The sequence below is a fragment of the Neovison vison genome, chromosome 12 (genome assembly GCF_020171115.1).
Source record: "Neovison vison isolate M4711 chromosome 12, ASM_NN_V1, whole genome shotgun sequence".
NCBI lineage: Eukaryota > Metazoa > Chordata > Mammalia > Carnivora > Mustelidae > Neogale > Neogale vison.
The window spans coordinates 117,478,638-117,500,596 of record NC_058102.1 but is presented as its reverse complement, the minus strand read 5'-3'; the positions used below and the strand labels follow the sequence as shown (position 1 = coordinate 117,500,596).

The following is a 21,959-nucleotide window of genomic DNA, read 5'->3' as shown; positions in this document are numbered from 1 at the left end:
CAATGTATTGGATAGTATCTCTGGATGATATATATACATATATATATCCTACTTTGCAGTAAGTCTTTATCCTCCTACAAGGAACAATCACTCATGTGATCAGAACAGATTAAGACAAATCTGTTAAGAAAATCATTTGCAACAGATAAATGGAAAGGACAAAGAAATAACTTAAAAAAAACGAATCCAAATTCTTATTTTTTTTTTTTTAAGATTTTATTTGACAGACAGACAGAGATCACAAATAGGCAGAGAGGCAGGCAGAGAGAGCGGGGAAGCAGGATCCCTGCTGAGCAGAGGACCCTGAGATGGTGACCTGAGCCAAAGGCAGAGGCTTAACCCACTGAGCCACCCAGGCACCCCCGAAACAATCCGAGTTCTTAATAAATCAACAAGATGTTTATTTTGGACTATTAAAACAGAAGCTTAAAAACTATTAATATTCAGGGACACCTGGGTGGCTCTGTCGGTTAAGCATCTGCCTTCGGTTCCAGTCATGATCCCATGGTTCTGGAATTGAGCTCCACATCGGGCTCCTTGCTCAGCAGGAGCCTGCTTCTCCCTCTCCTTCTGCCCCTTCCCACCACTCATGTGTGTCCGCTCTCTCTCCCGTTTCTCTCTCAAATAAATAAATAAAATCTTTAAAAAAACACAAAAAACTATTAATATTCCATTCTGGCGAAGATGCAACAAAATGGACAGTATCCTTGGCTAATATGCAATTTGACCCAATCTTTCTGGCGAGCCATGTATTAAAATGTATCAAGAGCCTAAAAAGGTTCACACTTTCTTGGGATGCCTGGGTGGCTCAGTGGGTCTTGCCTTCAGTTCAGGTCTTGATCTCAGGGTCCTGGGATCAAGCCCTCCATCGGGCTCTCTGCTCAGCAGGAGCCTGCTTCTCCCTCTCTCTCTGCCTGCCTCTCTGTCTACTTGTGATCTCTCTTGCTGTCAAATAAATAAAATCTTTAAAAAAAAAGTTCACACTTTCTTTTAAGTCCACTTCTGGGAATCTTCTGAAAATAATCTAAAAGGTGAGGGGACACAAAAAGGTATTTCACACTTGAAATTCTCCAAATAGAAATTTCCATATATGAAATTTGAAATGTGACACATTTGATAATATAGAAAAAAATCAACTTAATTAAATGTCCAATAAAAGGGAATAGTTATAAACCATGGTATATCCATTAGACAGAATATAAGAGCTTTTACAAACAATCCAGTATCTTAGTATCTTACACATTAAAAAAAAAAAAAAAACCAACTAATATGAAAATCCAAAAAAAGTAGTATTTTAATAATTAATGGCTGAACATTTCCATTTAGAGCTATAATTTAAAAGCCAGATTTAAACTACACACCTGTAGTAATGTGTAAAGATTACACTTGTTTGCCTCCTCCACCTCGAACTGCTACTGGCTGGCTGTTCTGAACAAATGCACCTCCTCCACGAATTGCACTTGGATGAGTTGGAGAAGCTGCTGGATGTTGCCCAGGACGAATAGGCTTAGCTAATATGAAAAAGAAGAACTGACTTTAGAATAAATCTTAACACATGACTGTAGTGACAGTTTAGGTCTCTTCTTTTCATTCACAATTCCCAAATGTGGTTTTTCTTTGCTATTCTGTTCCTCAGAAAATTTTCTTTTTGGTTATGACCTTTTCACCAGGACCTATATAATCCCCAGCCTCTTAAAAACCTTATTCCTATATGAATGATTACTCTAAAGCATGTAATATTATTACTGACAACTTGTTTTCTTGCAAGTCTCTCTTTGCTTTAGGAATGCTCTCTATATAGTTTCACCACTTCTGACCGCTCCTGCATGTCCATCTAGTTCTCATTTATTTTCTTGTCCTGTGAATGTAGCTATCCCTCAATCTGCTCTTTATGCCCAACAACGCCACTCTTTGGTAAATTAGAAATACAAATACCTCCATGACAACACATAATCAATCAATCAGATTATGTTTTCAAGTAAATAAAAACATTCAAACCAAGCAAAGTTTAAAAGGTTTTAATGTGTTCTACTAACCAATTTGTGCAGAATGTCCTCTTCTGGCCATATTCTTTGACCTGACTGCTTCCTTTATACGATCTACTTCTTGCTGATAGCGTTTGCGATCACGAGATGCATTTTCTTTGGCTTCTTTCAGTGCTGACTCCAAAGCTTTCACTCTTTCGGCTGTAGCTCTAAGTCGCTTTTCCAACTTAGGAAGTTCACAGCGAAGATCTGCATTATCACGTACCAACTACAAGTACATAAAGAAAATAAGTAGTTTAGCTTTAACAAGATGATTTGAGAAAATACAAACATTTCATAATTTCTCTTTAGAAAAAAATGTAAAACTACATTTTATATTAACATTTTCCATTTAGCCAATTTAACTTAGGCAGCAACACACAAAGAATACATACATCCATGCATATAATCTATATATGTATTTCTCACAGATATAATTTCACTCAATTCAGGGGGCACAAGGGGAAATTATTTTGTTTCCTCACTAGGCAATGACCATAAGGTATAACAGTGTTAGGTCTCTTTAATAAGGTACTAATCTGGTAAATACCATTTTAAGTGTTAAAGTAAGTGTGGAAAGCAAAACGGCTAAAAATTCCCTTTACTCTAGTACAAACATCACACTTATACGAACAACGATGTGCAATTCCGTATGCTAAAAAACTTTAAAAATAATTAAATCACATAAGCCACAAAAAAGCAAAACAACAAAAACAAAGACCCACACAATAAGCACAGTTTAAAAAAAAAATGAACTGCCTCATTATTTCATATAGTTCACACTCTGGGGCATTAAATGACAGACAAAAATTACTGTATTTTAACTGCAAAGTCCTATTTACTCAAGATTTAAAAATTATCATGAATAAGTACGAAAAACTGACATGCCTGAAATCCTAGAAAATAAATACCCATTTTCATTGGCCTCTTGATAATAGGGTTGTTAAAAACATTAACTTCCCTAAAAATTGCGAGTGATTTATTTCTATAATTGTTAGATAAAGTAATAGAATAGCTCAGGGCATGAAAATTCCTTAGACCTTGGAAATACTCAAACACTTGCCATTCCTCAATTTTTTTCTTATAATTTTGCAGTTACCTGCAAAATAGATTCTTTGTTACCTGTTTGTGCACTTTAGTGAGTTGTTCAAGGTTATTTTCAAGAAAGGAGATCTTTTGCTTTTGAGCAGCACTGCCTCCGGTGTCATCAGAATCGATCTCGGCACTCTAAGAAAAGAAGGTCAATGAATACTATGAAAACACTGAAAGTTAAAAAATTCTAACCTGAACAATACAAAAATTGTTATGACAACGTAAAATTACTCACTTACAGATATAAATAATTAGACATAGTAAGCACCACTTATATAAATACCCACCTCAGTATTATCTTATTACCTTTTTAACTCTGGTCGCGAGGTCCTGAACAAAGAGTTTCCGCAGGTTGTGTAAAGTCTGAAGTTCTTTTGCCTTGAATTAAGAACAGCAATGTTTTTGGAATTTGGTCTTTAAATATTTAGTATAACCAAGGGGAAACCCATAAAACATCCCACCATCTTATTTATTTTCGAGCTTTTCTTACCACTGTCTCTTCCAAACCCTTCAAATCTTGTCTTGCTTGTTCTCGTCTATCTTGCATGACTCTAAACAGCAGAATATACATATTTTCAACTCTGATTCCATGAAGTTAGTTTTATTTTCAAATAAATTTTACATGCCTTACAATCTCCTTCTAAATCTATAGTTTATTAGACAAAAAACTTACTACTACAGCAGTGTAGAGATGAAATAAAATGTAGCAGAATTCAAAGAATTAGGAAGGAATGGTTCTTGTATTTTAGAATATACCACACAGAACACACTAACTACTATTTATCCAAAATAATTCTGCTTAAACTGGGAATTATAAATTAATGAAGACTAAAACATTTTTCGTATTTCATATTAAAATTATTCTAAACAGAACTATGGTTGAGATTCGGCAGTTTGTGTAACACCAACTCTGAAAGCTGGTCCTGACATGTGACCGTACTAATTAAGAGCAGTTCCATTTGTAAATCATCTGTCATAAATTCAAGAAGTGAGAAGTTATAGTCATGAGTTTTCTACCTGCTGAGATTTTAGAAAACTGAGTACTGAGTAGTACCCCAGGTAAAGGAAATGAGGAACACTTCTTTTTAAATTTCACAGAAGGCTTTTGTGGCAGATCCTGAAATCTTCTAAATGACTTAATGATATTGAAGGTATATTTTTATAATGAAACCCTGACAGAAGTCTGGGCCTGCCATCAGTGAAGAATATAGGACCTTGCCAATTTTAAGGTATATATTAAAATTCAGAAGGTTTAAGAAAAATATTCTTTAGCTGATAAAAACTTAAAAATGTGTCCACTGGGTACATCCAAGAGCAATGCCTGCAGTCCTCTAATTTACTTTTGATTTTGTTTTTTTTTTTTTAAGATTTTATTTACTTATTTGAGAGAGAGAGAGAGTGAGAGAAGAGAGAGAAAGCATGTGAGAGCAAGTAGCAGACTCCTGGCTAAGCAGAGGGAGCCTGACACAGGGCTCAAGCACAGTCACGACCTTAGATGAAAGCAGACATTTAACCGACTGAACCAATCACATGCCCCCAGTTATTAGTTTTTAAATTTGAATTAAAACATTTACTCACGTAAGTTCATGTAGTTTTCTGCTCTTTTCCTGATCTGTAGCTTTCAACTTCTCATGCTCTACTCTTAGACGTTCCTGCTCTAACATCATTTTCTGGTTTTGGCTGACAAAAGGAAAAACGTAACACAATATCAATATCAAAAAAACAGTATCAATTTTCTGAGTGGCACCATTAAAATTCTTTCAAATTCTTAAATTCCATCCTTTCTCTACTGAAATACTCAAGACCACCTGTAATCCTGTTCCCCACAAGGGAAGGAAGAGGACCTGGCTACTTTTAGTCATGAAATATTTCTCATATTTTGGTTTGAAGCCATGAATCTCATTCTGTATTTATCATTAAGGCATTAACATTAAGACCCACATATCAAAATTTGTCATCATTTTTTGTTACTCTCCTCTGGTTCCTACTCAAATCATGATTTAGTTGCAGACCTCCAATTTTTATAAATTCTAGGCTATGTATACATACAGCCATGGAAACACAGAAAATGAAAAACCAAAAATACAATTTTTTTTTAAAGTTCTTGAATTAAAATAAAAACTTAAAAAAAAACACAAAAAACCCAACCTTCTAAAACCCACATTTCCAAAAATTTTTCTCTGTTAGGGAATTTTTAAAAAGGAAGTTGATTTTTAAAATCCTTTTTTAAGATTTTATTTGAGAAAGGAAGAATGAGAGGGAGAAACAGACTCCCCAACTGAGCAGGGAGCCTTGACATGGGGCTCAATCCCATAACCCTGAGATCATGACCGGAGTCAAACTGAGCCACCCAGGTACCCAATTTTCTAAAAATTTCACCTGGAACTTAGAAGTTATGCTCTTAACTAAAAAGATTCTTTACGTGCAAGGCAAAATGAAAATTTTCAATGAAAAATGGAGACTTCTGAAAAGATAGTATTTCCTCTTGCTAAACAATCTTTCTGAGTTAGCTTCTAATATCACAGAGGGAAGAAAAGTATGCTTACTCTTGAAGATCAGTGATGAGTTTTTCTTTTGCCTCAACTTCATCTCTCAAACTACTAATCTGTTTTTGATGTGTTTCTCTGTGGCTTTGGATCTGCTGTTCAACCGCTTGCTGAAGTTATTGGGAGAAAAGGATTTAAATCAGATTAATCAAGATTAAGAATAAGAACAATGGATTAAAGTCGTTAGAATCCAACGTTACAGCAAACTTGCCTTAACTTCATTTGCAGTCTGAACCTTATTTAAGTGCTCCTTTTCCATCTCATGTACTTTCTCTGTTTGGGTAGAGAGAAAATAGGGAAGAAATAAGCCTTAAAGTTCTTCCTATAAACCAAGGAGCCAAAGGTTTTATGAAAGATCTGTTGCTTGGCAGTACTTGACTTTAAAATTATCTAAATGCTACATAGTAAATCTTGCTCTCCGGCCTCAGAACATGTTTACTAATAATAACATAGTTATATCCTTTATGTTGATATTATAGCTTATTTTCTTTGCCTAATCCTGGAACAGATGGGTTAGGGCATGGTAGGGGCTAAGATAGCTTTCTCTATCGCCCTATGTTAAGATTTATACACCGCCCCGACCCCCCACCACACACACCCCTCATAACTTTGTGGGAAATTCCTAGATTGGCCACTTCCATATTCAAACACAATTTTAAAAATAGGTTTCAAAACCATTTTAAAAAATATTATTTCTGTTCTAAGTTATCCATATTCCCACTACTTTCAGTGTAAATTTAATTTACTACAATTATACTAAAGAAAGAACCAATATACGTAGAACTCATAAAAAAAATCAAAAGTTAATACCTTGTGCTCGAAGCTGGACTAGTTCTTCACTGAGGGAATCAACTGATTCCTCTAGCTGTCTTTTCTTTTGCTCCACATTTTGAAGGTATTCAGTCAATGATTTGATTTTGGCTTCATGCTTTTGGGAAAAATATACTGATATGAAGTGCCAAAAAATAAAAATCTCATGCACATTTTTCTTAGGGATAATCTGAACTTAGCAGGTTTTCTCTGTATATCTAAACATGTAATATTACAATGGCAATTTAATTAAGGAAATGGTCCCCTGTATAGCTTACAACACTTGCAAACTATGGTACTGAAGGCAGAAATATGCGATATCCTTACTAGTATCTCCGTCTAACATTACTCTTTTTCCCTACTTCTACAACTCCTTATCTTGGTGAATGGCATCATCCATTCAGTTGCCAAAGCCAGAAAAATGGTTCTGTAGTTGTCTACCCCAGAATTCTTTTAGATTTTTCAAGAGCCAAATCAGTCACATTTTCTAGCAAATTTCTATATATAACATATACATGTCACTAAATATAACCCAGTTAAATTCACTCATATACTGCAGTGAACAAAGGAAGAACTAACTGACCTTTTTACTGTTATCCAAAATAACCCACAGAAGGTCATTTTCCTTAAAATTTTTATAATCAATAAAATGTATACATGTCTGTTCAAAGTGAAGAAACTTCGTTCTGTTATACATACTTGAGAGATACGAAGCTGGCATGCTGCTAATTCCTTTTCATTTTCTTCCATTTTTTTGTTGCTCTCAGTTTGTGTGCTTTCTAACTGTTTGCAGCGTTTCACCATTGTTTTTACTTCTGACTTCATTTTGCTAATGTAGAGCCTTGCAACAGTGAACTCTTCATCTATCATGCCAGTTCCTTCAGGCTGCTGTAAGAAAAAAATAAAATAAAAAATTAAAACCAAAAGTGTCCAGTTTGTGGTTACCTAATTAGACTCTAAAATCTTTTAACAAATTAAGTATTACCCACTATTCATTAAAAAGTATGGAGTTTTTCTTTCATTAAATATTGTTCTTAATAAAGGATAAGTAAACTTAGCTTAATTTTTACTTTCTTGTTTTCGAAAACTTAATGTTAATACATGCTTACAAGGGAAAACAACAAATGCAACCTAAAAACAAACTGAAGACACACACTGCCTCTTTCAATTTTTAGATTTCCTCTTCACTGATAATCATATGTAAGCCCAGTATAAAACTTAGTAATGATGTTTAGGGGCAGAGACAGGATGACTTTTAAGTTCAATAAAGAAGAACCATGGTGACTGTGTATTCCCTAAGTTTCATTAAAAATTCCAGTACAGTATTCAATGTCAAAATTAAGTGGAGCTTGAGAAAAAATAAGACTGCCTTTGTTTGTAGAAGACAGGATTGTTTAAAAAACAACATCTAGAAATAGTAAGCCATTATAGTTAATATTGCAGAATACAAGATTAACTTAAGTCAATTCTTATACCAGCAATGAAGAAGGGAATGTGAAATTAAAAAAACAGTGGGGGCGCCTGGGTGGCTCAGTGGGTTAAGTTGCTGCCTTTGGCTCAGGTCATGATATCAGGGTCCCGAGATGGAGTCCCGCATCGGGCTCTCTGCTCGGCAGGGAGCCTGCTTCCCTCTCTCTTGCTCTCTGCCTGCCTCTCTGCCTACTTGTGATCTCTCTGTCAAATAAATAAATAAAATCTTTGAAAAAAAAAAAAAATGAAAAGAAAAAAGTAATACTTAGGCATAAATGTAATATAGCAAATATAAAATCAATATGACAAATCAATGAAGAACTAAACAAAATGGGAAATACTCCATATTCATGGATAGAAAGACTCAATATTAAGATGTCAGTTCTTCCCAACTTATCTACGGATTTAACATAATCTTAATAATAATAATCCCTGCAAGTTTATCAACAGACACTAACTAAAGTTTAAAAGGAAAGGCAAAAAACCTGAATAGCCAAACACTACTAAAGAACAAAGTCAGAGGATTGCTACTACTCAACTTCAAGATTTATTATAAAGCTAGAGTAATCAAGATGGTGTGGGACTGGCAAAAGAACAGATGGTAACTGGAACAGAACAGAGCCCAGGAACAGACACACACAAATACAGTCATTCCATCTCTGACAAAGGGGCAAAGGCAATTCAGTGGACAAAGGACAGTTTTTTCAATGAGCTGTCACAGAAAAACTATCAATCCAGATGTAAATAACAAAGCTTGACAGACCTTATACCTTACAGAAAAAAGAAAACTCCAAATGGATCACAGACCTAAATGTAAATTATATAAAACCAAAAATCTCCAAAACAGGAGAAAATCTAGGTGACCTTGGGTTTGGACATAAGTTTTAGATACAATGCCAAAAACTCAACCCTGAAAGAAAGAATTTGTAAGCTAAACTTTATTAAAATTAAAAACTTCTGCTCTGTAAAAGACACTGTTAAGAGAATGAAAAGATAAGCCACAGACTGGAAGGAATATGTGCAAAACACTTACCTGTAAAGGACTGCTACCCAAAACATACAGAGATCTCTTTAAAACTCAAGATAAGAAAATAAACAATCCCACTGCAAATTAAAACAGTAAGATAATACTATACATATACATCTCAAACCAAAAAACTGATGACCTCAAATACTTGTCAGCATGTGAAGTAACAAGAGCGCTCATTCGCTGCTGACAGGAATACAAAATGCTACAGCCACTTTGGGGGTTTCTTATAAAGCCAACTATTAACATATGTTCTAGCAATTATGCTCCTAGGTATTTTTACCCAACTGAATTGAAAAGTTATGTCCACAGGAAAATTTGCATACAAATGTTTATGGCAGCTTTATGTGTAATGGCCAAAGACCTCAAGTAACCAAGATGGCCCTTGATAGAGGAATGGATAAACTGGTATCTCCACACAGTGGAGTATCTGGTGATAAAAGAAATGAGCTATCAAGCCATGAAATAACTTAACTGCATGTTGCTAAGAAAAGCCAGTTGAAAATGAAAAATACTGTATGATTCCAACTATATGGTATTTTGAAAAAGGCAAAACTACACCAGAAAAGATTACACTGGCTGTTCAGGGGAGAGGGGTTAATAGGGCAAAAAGCACAAGGGATTTGTAAAGGAGGTGAAAACTGTTCTCTCTCTCTCTATATATATAAAACTATACTGTAATGGTGGTTTTGTAACATGCATCTGTCAAAATCCATTAACCGTATGACACAAAGAGTGAATCATGATGTAAAAACCACAAAGTTAATAAAGCAAAAGCAATGCTTAATGATGATGTTAAGAGGAAAAGAATTCCATACAAATGACAAAAATACTGAGAGTCCTTTTTTGTTTTTAAAAAGAACCTATTTGCGAGGCTGACTTAGATCAAAATGCTATAATGGTATAGTAAAAAAAACAGTCTAGGAAGTCAAGGAACCTGTATTTTATCAATGGTGCTGCCACCGGAAAGAAACAATTCCTTCTCTTTTCTCTCTATTTACCACTTTTTCACTTAAATTAAGACTTAGTTGAACATAAAATGGAAAGACTTTTCTAAAAAGAAGCTGCAGGGCGCATCAGTGGTTCAGAAAGCTAAACATCTGTGTTTGGTTGAGGTCATATCTCTGGGTTCTGGGATTGAGCCCCATGTCAGGCTCCTGGCTCAGGAGGGAGCCTGCTTCTCCCTTTCACCCTGCACATTCTCTCTGTCCCTCAAATGAAATAAAATCTTAATGAATAAATAAATAAATAAAAAGAAGACGCAAATCTATAGAACAAATTTCGAACACCTATCTCGTGTTTAATGATATGAAGTAAATTTACTTTTTCATCCCCGAAGAGTCCCACATAGCTCTATCATATTAGTTCACCCTCAATGTTCAGATGGAACATTCTGGAGGGAAGAAAAAGTCAAGTCACCCAGTATTTAACATTTTTCTTTTGTTTCAATGGCATGAGCCAACATTAAAAAATGATTAGGAGATGAATCCTTGTCTCCATCAACACACAGCAGCTTTGAATAACAATTAACAAAAGGAATGTGTACTCCATATTGGAAACTTTTATTTCATTTTCAAATCTTGTTAAACTGGGCATCTTATTCTTAGTAGGCTGTCACAATAAACCCTAGTGTAAGTTTGTTCTTTGTTACATAATTAAGCTTTAATCAAGAAGAAAAAGTCCAAACAAATACCTACTGCAACATACAAATCTTTCATATTATATACATGTGTTTGCAGTTAAGAGTTTTAGTTTGCTTTTTTTGGTCTAAGTTTTAAAATTTACCAGGTCACTAATCTTTCCTTCTTATCACATGCCCAGTGCTAACATAACCAATGTTAGCATCCTAAAAAAGATTAGAAAGAATAAAAGACATATAAGTACTGCAACACTTTGATTACTAGTAACTCTGAAGTTCAAGGTATTATTCTCTCTACTGTTACAGGTCTGAAATTTTTCACAGTAGAACTTTAAAATTAGTAGTGCTCATCTTTTTTAATCTTTTCAAACATTTAAAAGCAACCACAGGCCAATTCATTTATGAGTTAACTCCCTGAGCTAATCTTCACTGTTGCCCCAGTTACATACTTTCATGTACAGTAATTTATTAACATGATCTCTAAATGTAAAATCTTTACATGGTAGAGAAAAGAACCAAACAGGGATCCAAATAAATGATACTGCTTTTGAGCATCTCATATTCTCTTCCTCTTTCCTCACCTATTTAAAATGAAATTAATAGCTACATCTACTACACATTGTTGTTTTGAATGAGATAATGGGTATGAAAAGAACTTTGTAAAAGTTAAGTAGTAAACAGAAGTATGAGTTCTCTACTGATAATCATACTTAGTATTTGGTTAGTATACTTACCTTTACGTCATTATTTCCTACAGCAATTCCGATTTCTGCAAGGTCTTTTAGTAAAGATGCCATCATCTCAGCAGCTCGTTTCTTCTGGTGGTTGGTCATTTCCTTAAGTTTCTGAAGTTCAGCATCTATACTTGCTAAGGTTGCCTAACAGAACCCAAAACAAAAGGCACAGTTAAACCTAGTAAGTGAAAGATTACTTCAAATATTGACAGGTATTTCAGTTCACCCAGGACTCACAAAAGCATTATTTTCTACTTTCAGTTTTTTGAACTAACTGATCTACTGAGTTCTGGGATAGCTCCCAATTTAAACTTAGAAAATATTTTAGACCTAGCAACTCTGTAAAGTAGCCAGATTATGCTCTTTGAAAACCAGATAGTTTGTACCATTTCACTATATATATTTTTTAAAGATTTTATTTATTAAGTTGAGAATGAAAGAGCACGAGAACACAGGCAGGGGGAGTGGCAGAAGCAGAGGGAGGAACCCAACATGAGGCTCCATCCCAGAGCTGAAGGCAGTTGCCCAACCAACCGAGCCACCCAAGCAACCCCCCATTTCACTAATTTTTGAGACTGGGTTATGTTTTCTACCTAAAAGTGAGAAACTTCCAAAATAATTAGATTGAATTTTCTTTTCTTACCATAGTATATGTCTTATCTTTGGACACAGAGTGTGAGCAAAATAATGTAAGAATAGAACTGAATTTTCTAGATGGTTTGTGTGTTTTATCTATTTTCTACATACACAGTCACTGAGAAAGTCCACTTGATAATTACTACTTCTTTGATATTATGACATAAGCAATTATCTAGGAGATAGTGATGAAGTAGCATTACTGAGTTTAATTAAGTTTAAAATAATAGCTGCTTTACCAGCAAAAAAATCACCATAATTTTGAAAAGTCCAGCCCCATTTGGCATATTAAAACTAATCATTATACCACAGGTCAGATATTAAAAGTCAGTAAGTTGCATTAAAAATTGCAGTTGCGGGACGCCTGGGTGGCTCAGCTGGTTAGACGACTGCCTTCGGCTCAGGTCAGATCCCAGAGTCTCGGGATCGAGTCCCGCATCGGGCTCCCAGCTCCACGGGGAGTCTGCTTCTCTCTCTGACCTTCTCCTCGCTCATGCTCTCTCTCACTGTCTCTCTCTCAAATAAATAAATAAAATCTTAAAAAAAAAAAAAAATTTTTTTTTTGCTTGGGGCGCCTGGGTGGCTCAGTGGGTTAAAGCCTTTTGGCTCAGGTCATGATCCCAGAGTCCTGGGATGGAGCCTGCATTGGGCTCTCTGTTCAGTGCAGAGCCTGCTTCACCCACCCCCGCCTGCCTCTCTGCCTACTTGTGATCTCGATCTGTGAAATAAATAAATAAAATCTTGGGAAAAAAAAATGCAGTTGCTTTTAATAAAGATGCCATTATTTCGGTTTGTTGTTTCTTCTGGACATTTCCCTAAGTTTCTGAGTACCAGTAGTGTGTCCACCCAGTTTAATCTAAAATACCAGGCATACCTTTCAAGTCTCATAAGGTAGTGTATATTAATATCTAAATCACCAGGTATTTTCTCTAACAACTGAGTAGCAATGCTGTACACATATAAGAAGATACAGAACACTGTAAGGATTCTCACTTCTACTACCAACGTAGTGCTGACAGATTCAGCTTTGTAACTGAGACACAGAGAGAACTGTCATAAAGACTGAAACTGGTGACTGAAGACCAACTTACAGCTTAGAGTTGTAAGAAATTCCTGTTGTTCTTCCAAACAGTAATTAGATGCGCTAATAATGCAAACTCGGTAAGAGTTGTAAGGGCACCTTGACCTCCATGCTATTAAATTGTAACTTTGGAGATTAACAGGGAAAAATGAATTTCTCATCAGGGGCATGAAACCTTTATGACTGCTTTTCTTTAAATAGGTGAACATGGATAGGGAAATAAGTAGTGAACACTGACACTGAGTTCAACTCTAGATGTGGTTTCTGGACAGAAGTTGGTATTGACAGTAATAAAATGTTAGTAATAAGAGAGCTCTTCCATCCTACTGCAAGTATAGTAGTCACAATCACAGTTATATACTACCTTTGGCATCACTCTAGGAGAGTGGCAAATCCTGTTTTATAGCAGTAATAACAAATAAAGATCCTTATTTATTGCAGAATCGCAAGGAAGAGCGTTCACTGTGCTACTAGGTAGGCTCTGTGCCAGGGGCTGGGAATATAACAGTAAACAAAACCCAAGTTATAGAAAGTTGTATCTCCTTCTCTTATTTTTATGTGCACATTTCTTACTTAACAGTCATCTAATAACACTACTGAACAATCAGAAGTTAAACTTATTTTTCCTTTAACATTAGACTATTGGGAATAGCCAACAAGTCTTCAAATGGCATTTTAATTACCTTTTAACAGATCTTCAGAAACTAAAAGATAACTCTCTTCCTTCACCTCTAAGGTTTTATATAAAGGAGGGACTGAAGTTGAGGCTTAGAATGCCTTAAGAACAGATACTATCAGTACTAAGCTTACTAGAAAGAAGTTAGTTAATTTCAATTAAGAATGCTTTTACTAAAATATTAAGAAAACAGAATTATAACCTACCGATTTCTGATTTAGTTCATCACTAAGCAATTCATATTCCTTAGTTTTATCTTCAACTTCCTGAGATTTCTGATCATAATTGACAGCAAGCTCCTCTAAGGCTTGCAAAACTTCTTTTACTTCTTCTTTAGAGGCATCATTTTCTGCTTGCAGGCGATTCAGTTCAGCTTGCATGTTATCTTGATCCCTTCTCGTAGATGCCAAAAGCTATATGAAAGAATAAAAGTACACAGGTTTTAAAAAGGTATACAAATTTAATAAAGAATAAAATGTGGATGCTATTAACTGTGTGAACACTTATTCATTCAACAGATTTACTGACTACTATATGCAGGCACTGTGATAGACACTGTGGGAGACAGCAAGAAAATTAAAAACTTTGTCTTTGAAGAATCTAGTAGAAGAAAAAAAGGTACATAAATAGATGCAATACATGACGGAATGTTAACTAAGCCATAAAGGAGGGAGTGGACGTGACAAAGTGCTTGGCAGTACGTATGTATATGTTTATTTATGCCTGGTAGTATTTAAAACAGAGTATTTCTGTAGCTTATTCATGAAGAAGGTGGCAAGAATTGGCCAATTTTAGTCATGTGCAAATTAATTTAATGGAAAGGAAAAGGTATACTAGGTTCATGAATAATGAGCATAGAAAAAGAAATTAGTAGATGTCTAGAAGACATGCTTTAAAGTTTAGATTTTCTTTGGTCAAAAAGGGGTGGCACCTGAGCTATGCCTCAGGAAAACTTAGCATCAACATACAAAATTTGAACTGCAGAGAAGCCAAGAGGCTAGTTAGGAGAATACTGCAAACGTCTATGGTCAGTGGCTTTTAAGTGGGAGAGGCATTTGGAAATTTGTAAGAGTACTTCTAATGGTGCAGAATGCTAATGGGACTTAGAAGTGGGGCCATGCATGTTAAATGTCCTATAACAAACAGCACAGAATATTATAATGGAGAATTGTGTAGATGTTTATTAGTGACTTTTCTGAGAAAACACGCCATAACTGAAGTACAAAGATGATGTGACCAGGACTAAGCTGACTGATGGTGGCTATCTCTTCCTTATTGAAACTATATAATCTTTGCCCCCATCTCCAAAACAAACCTTGAATGAAGTACCATTTTTTAATTATCCCCCTGTTCTGCCAGATAAGATAAACTGAGGATCTAAACTAGGTGACAAACTAGAGAAGAGGAACTTGAAAGAACTATTATCAAAGTAAAGAAGGCAAAAATGTACAGGTTTGATGAGGCAGACATGGTAGGAGGGGTAAAAATGTTTCATTCAATGACATTCTCAATCCCACAGTCATACCTTAAATTATACAATTCTTAAAGACAGGTCCAAGCAATTCAGAGATAAGTTATTTTCTTTCTTTAATTATCCCTTTAAACCTGTATGTGTGTTTAAGTGAGGAACAACAATACAACATTGTGTTTTTAGTATTTCTTCCTTCATTTACATGTGGAAATACTCTCCACAAAGGGAGGAACAGTCTAAAGTTATCCCAGCCCAGTGTAGTAAGTCTTTCTGAAGAATTAATAAGACATGTTTCGGGGGAAAATAAGGACGTAAAACAGCACTGTACGTCAAGCAAGGAAAGTAGAAGACAGAGTTAAAAACTCCAGTAGAACTATATGAAAAGAATACTGAATAAAGTTTCCTCTCCCCTCCAGTTAGAACTCAAACTGAAAAAACCAGAAAAACCTTAAGAGGAAGTGAATCTCTGCTTTAATCCAATGATGTATCATATGCACAGTGAAGCATGGGAATATTAAAAAAACTTGTTGATGTACTCCAGTATATTCTAAGCTCTGTAGGTTCTTTTATGTTTAAATAATAGTGACAAACTATAAAGCTTTTTTGAAAGCAGTACATAAGGTATTCAACTTACTTCTTCTTGATCCAACATTTGTGTCTTCAGTTTCTCTACCAATTGGCTCTGTTGATTAATTTCTTCATCCTAGAATTTTAAAGTAGTAAGTTAATGAAGCAGCTCACAACCAAATTCTATTTTCTAATACGAATAGGAAGATTACTATTCCCCCAACCAAAATATTTCAAAACTGTTTCTCTAGATTCAGCCTAGCTTATTTCAATCTCCTAGAAAAAAGCTGAAACAGCTGGAATTTCTTTCAGTTAATAACTGTAACATCACCCAATTTAAAAAGGCTTGTTTATTAAAAAAAACAGTTTAAAAGTAAAAACAATAAACATTTAAATTTATTACTGAAAATTATGGCCAGGCAGCTATTCCAAAATTGCCATATCTGTTTAAAATACACATAAGGGGCACCTGGGTGGCTCAGTGGGTTAAGCCTCTGCCTTCAGCTCAGGTCCTTCAGTCTCAGGGTCCTGGGATCGAGCCCCACATTGGGCTCCCTGCTCAGTGGGGAGCCTGCTTCCCCCCTCTCTCTGCCTGCCTGCCTCTCTGCCTGCTTGTGATCTCTGTCTGTCAAATAAATAAAATCCTTAAAAAAAATTAAAAAATTAAAAAATAAAATAAAACACATATAACATATCACCTAAAACCAAAACCAGAACAATTTACTTCTCGTTTCTCCACTGCTCTTGTTTTCCCCCTCTTTTTCTGGTTCATAATTTATTTATTTATTTATTTTTAAAGATTTTATTTATTTTATTTGACAGATAGAGATCACAAGTAGGCAGAGAGGCAGGCAGAGAGAGAGGAAGGAGGAAGCAGGCTCCCTGCTGAGCAGAGAGCCGGACGCAGGGCTCGATCCCAGGACCCTGGGATCATGACCTGAGCCGAAGGCAGCGGCTTAACCCACTGAGCCACCCAGGCGCCCCGGTTCATAATTTATTTTTCACACTACTAACGGACATAATCAAAATAGGAAAACACTATTTCCACTTTATTTTGTTCCCTCTCTAATCTCCTGCATCACCTTTGAGTCCTTAGATCCCTGATTCTAAGAAATCGTTTCATTAAGGCTCTCCAATGACCCAATGCCAAATTTTCTTTTGAAAATTCTTTTAAAGGGAAAAAAATAATTATGTCTCACAGTTTCTGCATTAAAACAGAAACTGTGATTTTGTATTTTTATTAATACAGATGACCCGTGAACAATGTGAGGGTTAGTGACACTGACTGTCCCCCACCACAACAGAGTTAAAGATCCACATATAATTCCTGACTAACCAAAAACTTAACTCTTACTAGCCTGCTGCTGAATGGAAAGCTTACCAATGAACAACTAATACATATTTTTTGTTAATATATTATATAGATTTTAAAATTATTTTTATTTTTACATTTATACTTTATATTTATAATTATATATTTTATAAAAATTATTTTATATTTAAATATAATCCATAATTTTTAATATAGCAAGCTAGAGAAATGTTATTAAAATCATAAGAAAAATATATTTATATTACTGTATTTATTGTAAAAATCCATATCTAAGCGGATCCATGCATTTCAAACCAGTGTTATCTGAGGGTCAACTTTACAAAGATTTTCATAAGGTTAACAGAAACCAAAGATGATGTATATAGGTCCAGGGGACCTATATACATTAAAATTAAAATTAAAAATAAAAATACCTATGCCATAACATTCTAAAACAAACTAGAACATGAACAATACCTACCTTGTCATCAAGTTGTTTGTACAATTTAGCAATTTCTTCTTCACACTTTCTTCTTTCAGCATCAGTAAAGTTTCCAGTAACTCCAATTGTAGCTGCTGGTTTATCATTGGTAATAGTAATATCCTTATCTACTGCAAAAGCTTCCAAGTTGGCTTTCTCTTTGTCAAACTGCTCATCAATAGGCACTGTCTCTCCTAAAATAAGAGAAAGCATAGATAATAAACTATCCACCTGTCTAAAATGAATTAAATTTTATTCAATTTCAACAGCTCTCACCAACTTTCTTATCAGCTAAGTCTGAGATTTGAGAAGCTGCAATTACTTTTGACTCACCTCAATCTTCTAAATCCAGTCACCAAATCTTACAAATTTTATTGCTTCACCCTACTGTAGGAACCTTGCCATCTGTGACTACTATAGCTTCCAAGATGGCCTCTGTGCCTCTATTTATCAATACAGATAAAATTAGGATTTAAAAGATTTTATTAATTTTTAATTGATGATCCCTAATTCTTAAAAAGTAAAAATGGGTATGGTTTGTTATTTTTATTTATATTTGTTATTAGTCTCAAATTTATAAAACAGCTTTACATTCATATTCAACAAACTACAAATGACATATTCATAAATTATTACCATTACGCCATCGGTTGAGTTCATTTTCAAGCCACTGAATGGTATTCCGTAGGGTCTTATTTTTTTCCTTTTCTCTTTCATATTTCTTTTTCCACTGTTCTGCGGTTAATTCTACATTTACACAAACTGTGTTCTTAATTGTTTTGGCCCTAAGAGAAGTAATTGCAGGAAAAAAAAATGTAACTAGAATTAAATATTTTCAATTGATATCCATAGGTGTTACATATATATGAAGGGGTGTGTGTGTGTGTGTGTATTTTTGGTTATGCAATTTGACTATTCTTGTTAATTATCTTTATAACTAAATACAAAGAACTGTAATTACTATAGTGCTTATTCACAAGCTAAGTAAATTTGTGTCAGTTCTCAAATTTGTGAATAGCTTAAAAAAACAAAAACAAAAACAAAAACAAAAAAACCTGATGAGGATAAAAAAACAAGGGCCCCTATTTTCCCAATTCATTTGCAAGGATAAATTAATAAAAAAAAAATTACTGTTGAAGGTCAAAGATAAATCACAACTACCGACTTTCCTAGGTTAAGCAATTCATATTTGGCTATCCCATTATGTGAACCTATCACATATGTCAACAGGCTAATACAGGATTATATTTGTCAAGCTTTTCTTTATTATCTAATTTAAATGCTTATTTTCTTAATGCTGAATTAAAGCTTCTCATATAAATTTGACTCAAGTTAACATTTGACTTTGATATGTACTAAAACTTAATTCAAATCCAAGCAGCTTTAAAAATGGACCTTGTTTACATTATCTCTCAATTAAAAAGCTGCCTAGCATATTACAAAATGCACTGATTTGAATAATACCTACCTGCATTTTCCTAGACTTAATAAACAAAACACCTGTCATTTACACTTTGTATTTTAACAACTAACCTTTGACCAAACAGGAGTGTAGATTTTGTTTCAGATTCATTGTACGATGATGGAGAGCAGCAAATTACAATAGTGGTTCTACAGTTGCCACCTAATGAGTCTTGAAGGATTCTTGTCATTTTACTATCTCGATATGGAACATATGTCTATGAACATAAAAAACATAGAAGACCAATGGGTTTCTAAGGAATAAAATTTGTTACAGAAATATGTTACACTTTAAGTAAGTTACAAAGGGATTTTGGTTATTTTAACGGATTAATACTAAGAGGAGAACTAAGATCTACATACTAATACTATAAATTCCTGTAAGACAACTAATTGACACACACTGATTCAAACACACTGAATCTTTCACTCAAACATCCATGCATCTACACATATGAATCCCCAGAAGACAACAACAAGGAAAGAGAAGATGTGCACTCACGCTCCCCTCAGCCAGAGCAGAAATGACATTGCCAAGAGCAGAAAGGGACTTGTTGATGTTCTTCGCTTCATCCAGCACAGCGCCTTCAGCTCCAGTTTTACTAACCTACACATACGATTTCAAAAGAATGAAACAAAATTTTAAGCTTCTTCAAAATTTCTAAAATGTTCAGGTCATCAATAGCCAACAAACAACAGCATGAAAACCTTCAAGATTTTATTTGCCAAGTATTTATTCTAAGCTATCACTATTTCTTGAGCATTAGACTTCTGAGAACTTGGTCAAGTAACTAGGTACATGACAAAATGTCAATAAGGAGACAACAAATTTTATTTCAAGTTTGTGCTCTTGAAAATAACAAATTTACATGTATATTTGCCATTTACTATTAAACCCCTTTGCTTCATTAAAAAAGGGGAAGCTTTTAACATTTGCTAAAGTATAATGTTGATACTGTAACTATTACAGACTGAATTTAAATATAAAAGCAAACTTCTTTTAAAAAGATGTGAAAAAAAAAAAGATGTGAAATACATATGTTAAAGATAGAATAAAATAGTATGTTAACAATACTGGCTGAAGAAAGACCTCTCAGAATTCATAAAAATCAAAGACAGGCTTTGAAGGATGTATTCAAGACTTAAGTAAAAGGGAACAGGCATGTCATTTTAATCAGAAGAAAAATTAGCAAAATGGCCAAAATTGTTACAGAGATCAATTATTATAATATTTGAACTTATTTTAATTTTCGCATAAACTAGAATCAGATTGGTATATGGTATAGTGTGTAATTATTAAATAATCAACCAAGGGAAAGAAAGGGGTACAACCAAACCAGAGACTAATGGACGGCTACCAGTTTTCACAGGGAGCCCCCAGGCAGTATGGTAAGGAAAAGGATACCTAATAAAATTTATAACAATATATGCTAAAATAAATTCTCAATAAAATCATACACCTTAAGTCAAAGGTAACACCTATTGACTGAACTGGACTATGGCACAAATGACAGTAATTTGGAACTGGTTAAGCATTGTCATCAAAGCTTTTAACTCTCAGAAGTATTAGCAAATCCAATTTTATAGTTTTTAATATGTTAACAATGAATAATGTCAAAGTCCAAATTCAAGCAAAAGTTTTTAAAAATGCTTAAGTATCTACCAGAATATAAAGATTTTACCTTTTCACTACCAGCTAAATCAACCAGATAAAGTTTTCCACTCAGCTTTTGTTCTGTTTGCGTGTTCTCTTGTTTTACATTAATAAGAAATATACTGTGACTCCTAGAGCTATGTTCATTCATATCTGCAATGAAATAACACAAACAACTATAAACAAACATGGCTTTCCCTTACTAATAAGTTCTAAAGCATTACTTTACATAGAAATCTAATACAGTTAATCAACTTCATAAAGACATTTAAATGTCATAAGACACTTAAGGCAGCTTTGTACCTTAACTAGTGTTAATAAACATCCTACTTACTTGTAACTGCTACATGTCTGTTGGACTTTCCTTCGTCAATGGTATCCATAACTTCATCTGGACTACATACAAAACGCTCTGTGCACCCCTATAAAATATTTTTTGAAGTATGTCAATAGCCTTAAAATTGTTTATCACAGGGCTTTTCTAAACAAGCGTTCTGTATTATTTTATAAGTACCTTTACATAGGGAACTCGATTTTTATCTTCATGAACTGAAAGGTTGGTCTTTGAAACTGAAAAAGAAAAATGAAGAGTATCAGCAACATTCTCCTCAACTCAAAAACTAGCTATGAAATAGCTTATTCAATTGATTGTTTCCTTTCCCAAGTGACCTAATAATAGATAAATTTTAAAAATACAACACACTGATGGGGCGCCTGGGTGGCTCAGTGGGTTAAGCCGCTGCCTTCGGCTCAGGTCATGATCTCAGGGTCCTGGGATCGAGCCCCGCGTCGGGCTCTCTGCTCAGCAGGGAGCCTGCTTCCCCCTCTCTGCCTGCCTCTCTGCCTGCTTGTGATCTCTCTCTCTCTCTCTCTGTCAAAATAAATTAATAAATAAAATCTTTAAAAAAAAAAAAATACAACACACTGCTATTAAAAAAAGACTACAGAAACAGTAGGGGATTTAAATAGAAAACTAATTGAGCAATATAGAATTTTAGGTCCAATGCAACCTCTACCACACACATTTGAAAATAACAATAACCCAAAGTGGTTTAATAGTCTGTCTGAGGGCAGTGAATCTAACTGACAGCAGACAGAAGACAAGGACTCACAACCTCTAACTGTAATTCAATTCTCTAATTACTACCTAAGAAACACAAACACCCATAAATATGTGCTTTAAGTAAGTTATTCAACAAGTCAAAAGCATTCAACTAACTTTAAAAGAACTTTAAAGTATACCTGTTTCCTACAATTTAAGTCAATTTCATATAGGTC

General features: G+C 34.5%; 1 protein-coding gene across 1 annotated transcript in view; it reads right to left on the bottom strand.

Moving 5' to 3' along the window:
* The window catches only part of KIF5B (kinesin family member 5B), a 45,896-nt gene that overhangs the window by 5,124 nt on the left and 18,813 nt on the right, over nucleotides 1-21,959 (bottom strand). Inside the window, exons 6-25 of the mRNA XM_044228719.1 lie at nucleotides 21,196-21,251; nucleotides 21,016-21,103; nucleotides 20,710-20,834; nucleotides 19,530-19,634; nucleotides 19,100-19,245; nucleotides 18,203-18,351; nucleotides 17,567-17,760; nucleotides 15,841-15,909; nucleotides 13,942-14,148; nucleotides 11,343-11,486; nucleotides 7,172-7,360; nucleotides 6,473-6,590; nucleotides 5,874-5,935; nucleotides 5,663-5,772; nucleotides 4,695-4,796; nucleotides 3,607-3,667; nucleotides 3,423-3,494; nucleotides 3,147-3,251; nucleotides 2,037-2,253; nucleotides 1,362-1,511 (exon numbers count right to left, since the gene is read on the bottom strand). Coding sequence (XP_044084654.1) covers nucleotides 1,381-1,511; nucleotides 2,037-2,253; nucleotides 3,147-3,251; nucleotides 3,423-3,494; nucleotides 3,607-3,667; nucleotides 4,695-4,796; nucleotides 5,663-5,772; nucleotides 5,874-5,935; nucleotides 6,473-6,590; nucleotides 7,172-7,360; nucleotides 11,343-11,486; nucleotides 13,942-14,148; nucleotides 15,841-15,909; nucleotides 17,567-17,760; nucleotides 18,203-18,351; nucleotides 19,100-19,245; nucleotides 19,530-19,634; nucleotides 20,710-20,834; nucleotides 21,016-21,103; nucleotides 21,196-21,251 — 2,450 coding nt within the window. The 3' untranslated portion in view covers nucleotides 1,362-1,380. The remainder of the gene's footprint in view (nucleotides 1-1,361; nucleotides 1,512-2,036; nucleotides 2,254-3,146; nucleotides 3,252-3,422; nucleotides 3,495-3,606; nucleotides 3,668-4,694; nucleotides 4,797-5,662; nucleotides 5,773-5,873; nucleotides 5,936-6,472; nucleotides 6,591-7,171; nucleotides 7,361-11,342; nucleotides 11,487-13,941; nucleotides 14,149-15,840; nucleotides 15,910-17,566; nucleotides 17,761-18,202; nucleotides 18,352-19,099; nucleotides 19,246-19,529; nucleotides 19,635-20,709; nucleotides 20,835-21,015; nucleotides 21,104-21,195; nucleotides 21,252-21,959) is intronic.